The sequence below is a fragment of the Halyomorpha halys genome, unplaced genomic scaffold, assembly GCF_000696795.3.
Source record: "Halyomorpha halys isolate HHAL.00 unplaced genomic scaffold, Hhal_1.1 Scaffold183.1, whole genome shotgun sequence".
NCBI classification, from domain to species: domain Eukaryota; kingdom Metazoa; phylum Arthropoda; class Insecta; order Hemiptera; family Pentatomidae; genus Halyomorpha; species Halyomorpha halys.
The window spans coordinates 90,000-92,910 of record NW_027114717.1 but is presented as its reverse complement, the minus strand read 5'-3'; the positions used below and the strand labels follow the sequence as shown (position 1 = coordinate 92,910).

General features: G+C 30.1%; 1 protein-coding gene across 1 annotated transcript in view; it reads right to left on the bottom strand.

The window, feature by feature from the left end:
* LOC106679190 (alkaline phosphatase) overlaps window positions 1-2,911 on the bottom strand; it is a 24,925-nt gene that overhangs the window by 9,378 nt on the left and 12,636 nt on the right. Inside the window, exon 4 of the mRNA XM_014418202.2 lies at window positions 2,393-2,553. Coding sequence (XP_014273688.1) covers window positions 2,393-2,553 — 161 coding nt within the window. The remainder of the gene's footprint in view (window positions 1-2,392; window positions 2,554-2,911) is intronic.

The following is a 2,911-nucleotide window of genomic DNA, read 5'->3' as shown; positions in this document are numbered from 1 at the left end:
GCTAGATCGGTTACATAGGGAACATTAAAGTCTTTATGTATGATTTTATTTGTGACAAAGTAAGGAGCATTGAGGATTTTACGAAGGATTTTGGATTTTAAGAATGGAATACGAGAGGAATTCGAAGGTTTAGTGGAGCCCCAAAGCTCAACTCCATATGTCCAGATTGGTCTTATTTGGCCAGTCATGTAGATCAGTCTCTTGTAATGTGTTGGAAGTTTAGACCGTTTGTCTAGTAAGTGCTGTAATAGTCGAAATCGACGTGCAAGGTTAGAAACTAGGAGGTTTGAGTGGTTAGAGAGTTTATAATGGAAGGAGTGATATCTGGTTCGGGCTAGATAGGTTACATAGGGAACATTAAGGTCTTAATGTATGATTTTATTTGTGACAAAGTAAGGAGCATTGAGGATTTTACGAAGGATTTTGGATTGTAAAGATTGTAAGATTAATAAAACAAAATATTTTTTTGTTCATAATGTGTCCCTTCCTTAGAGTTTTTTTTTAGTCACAAAAATAGCTTTTGTAATAAAACAGCTTTTATAATTTTTAGACGAGCCCACTAATGAACAAAATGGGTAAATGCTATGGGTCGTGTATAGTATCTGTTTTAGTACCGTTTATTAATTTATTATTAGTATTTAGGGTTGTGTAATTATCTGTTATTATATGAATTATACTTTTTTAAATTTTTAAAATTTAGACATCCCCAATGGTAATAATAAATTGAAAACAAATTTTTGTTTTTAATTATTTGCACTTTAGCATTTATAAATTTTAAAGACTTTTCCATTGTTTATGTGTAGTAAAAAATTACATGAATATAAAATTACTTTATTTTTTTTTGTAGTGTTCATAAACCGATTTAAAAAAATAAATAAGATATACTAAATATATTAATATGTTCCACTGATTTTAAGTAGGACAGTTTTCATTGTTTATATATATAGTAAAAAATCTTATTATGTCAATAAACATACTTAAACAAAAATATGCTAGGTACATTAATATTTTCTGCTGAGTTCAACTATCATTGAACAGTTTACTGGAATTGTTGATGAGGAAATGAAGTTCTAATTAAAATATGAGGTAAGTTTTTTGGTGCGCGTACCCTTTAACATTTCTTATAGTACAAGAGCCGGGAAGAAAAAAAGGCAGTTAGTTATCTCAGCCCAATTTTTGATTACTTTAATGAAAGCTATGTATAATTACTTGTCAAAACTGAGATGAATCTGCCAAGTATAGGTAGGGGGGATAAAAACTGGTGGCTGGTTCAAAACGTTAAAATAATTAAGTTTTCATTCGGAACTCTTAAAAACTACCAATAACAATAGAAAATCTAAGTAAACATCATTTAAAGTAGAATAAATTTGCTGAAATATTAGTTCTAATGGAGGCTATTTACGTCCAATAGTTCTCGAGATAAAGCTTTTTATAAAGCAACATTTCATAAAAATGTACTGAAATATCAGTAGTTAGTTAATTTATTTGGAGAAATCTATATCTCAGGAACTTTGTGACGTACGAATGTCTATTAGCTATCAAATTAGAGCTAGTTTAATGTACTATAAAGTATATTCTGACCTTTACCTTCGTAGAAATAGTAGTTTTCATTATATTTCCTAAAATAAATTGATTTATAGTTGTTTGGACATTAAGTTTGATTTATGAAGAACTTTAATTCAGAAACCATTTGACGTACAGATGTCTGTCTGCACTCCAATTAAAGCTAGTTAAATTTACTATAAAATAGTTAATAATGTTTATCTTTGTAGGAGTTGTAGTTTTTATGATATTGACATATGAATATAAATTTGGCAAATGAAAATTTTTCCGAACAACTATAAATCAATTTATTTTAGCAAATATCATGAAAACTACTTTTCCTACTAAGGTAAAGGTCTAAAACTTCTGTGTAGTCCATTAAACTAGCTTTAATTTGAATGCTAACAGACATCTGTACGTCACATAGTTCCTGAGATATAGATGACTCAAAATAAATTAACTAACTACTGATATTTTAGTACATAATATATGAGATTTAATAATAATTTACTCTAGTTTAAATGATGCTTTCTTAGATTTTCCAGTGTTGTTGGTAATTGTAAAGATATATAGCTCCGAATAAAAAATTAATTATTTTTAACGTTTAGAAACAGCCGCCATTTTTTATTCCCCCTACCTATACTTGACAGACTCATCAATTTTGACTAGTAATTATACCTAGTTTTCAAGTAAGTAATCAAAAGTTGGGGTGATATAACTGCCTTTTTTTCCCTCTTGGGCTCTTGTAATATTACATTAATTTCTCACTTTGGTCGAATCGTTCTGACCGTTTTACAAATTCAGTATGTAAAGGAAAATAAGTTTGCTATAAGCTTTTTTTTAAACTTACATTGAAACTTTTGCCGGGATTATCTTCAAAAAGCTGCCTCGCAATATCCTTACACTTTTTGCCAGCAGGTAGAACAGAGTCACATTCCCAGTCCCTCTCTGCAGTGTGAGCGTACATCGCACCTGGGGTCGCGTGAGTTATACGGGTTGTAGTTACAATTCCTGCAAGAACAATTAAAATTATACGGAGAGAGGAAAACTTTATTAAAAAAAAGTTGTGTTGCCCTACTGTTTAGAGTTTCTACATAAACAGCATGCTTATATCAAGTCGGACAATTTTTTAAATCTTATAAAATATAGGGATATTCGAGTAAACTTATAATATATAATAGTAATATGATTTTTTTTTTGCTGGAAGATTATTGATTGACCGTGTGTAAAGATGAAAGGAATATGGTCCGGGTGCGGTCAAGAAAAACTCAAATAGTAGAAATATACTAATTTAATGAGCCAACGTTTCGCCCCACGTTGCAGGGCTTCTTCAGGGCTATTTTGACGGCAGTCAAAACTAAAAATGATT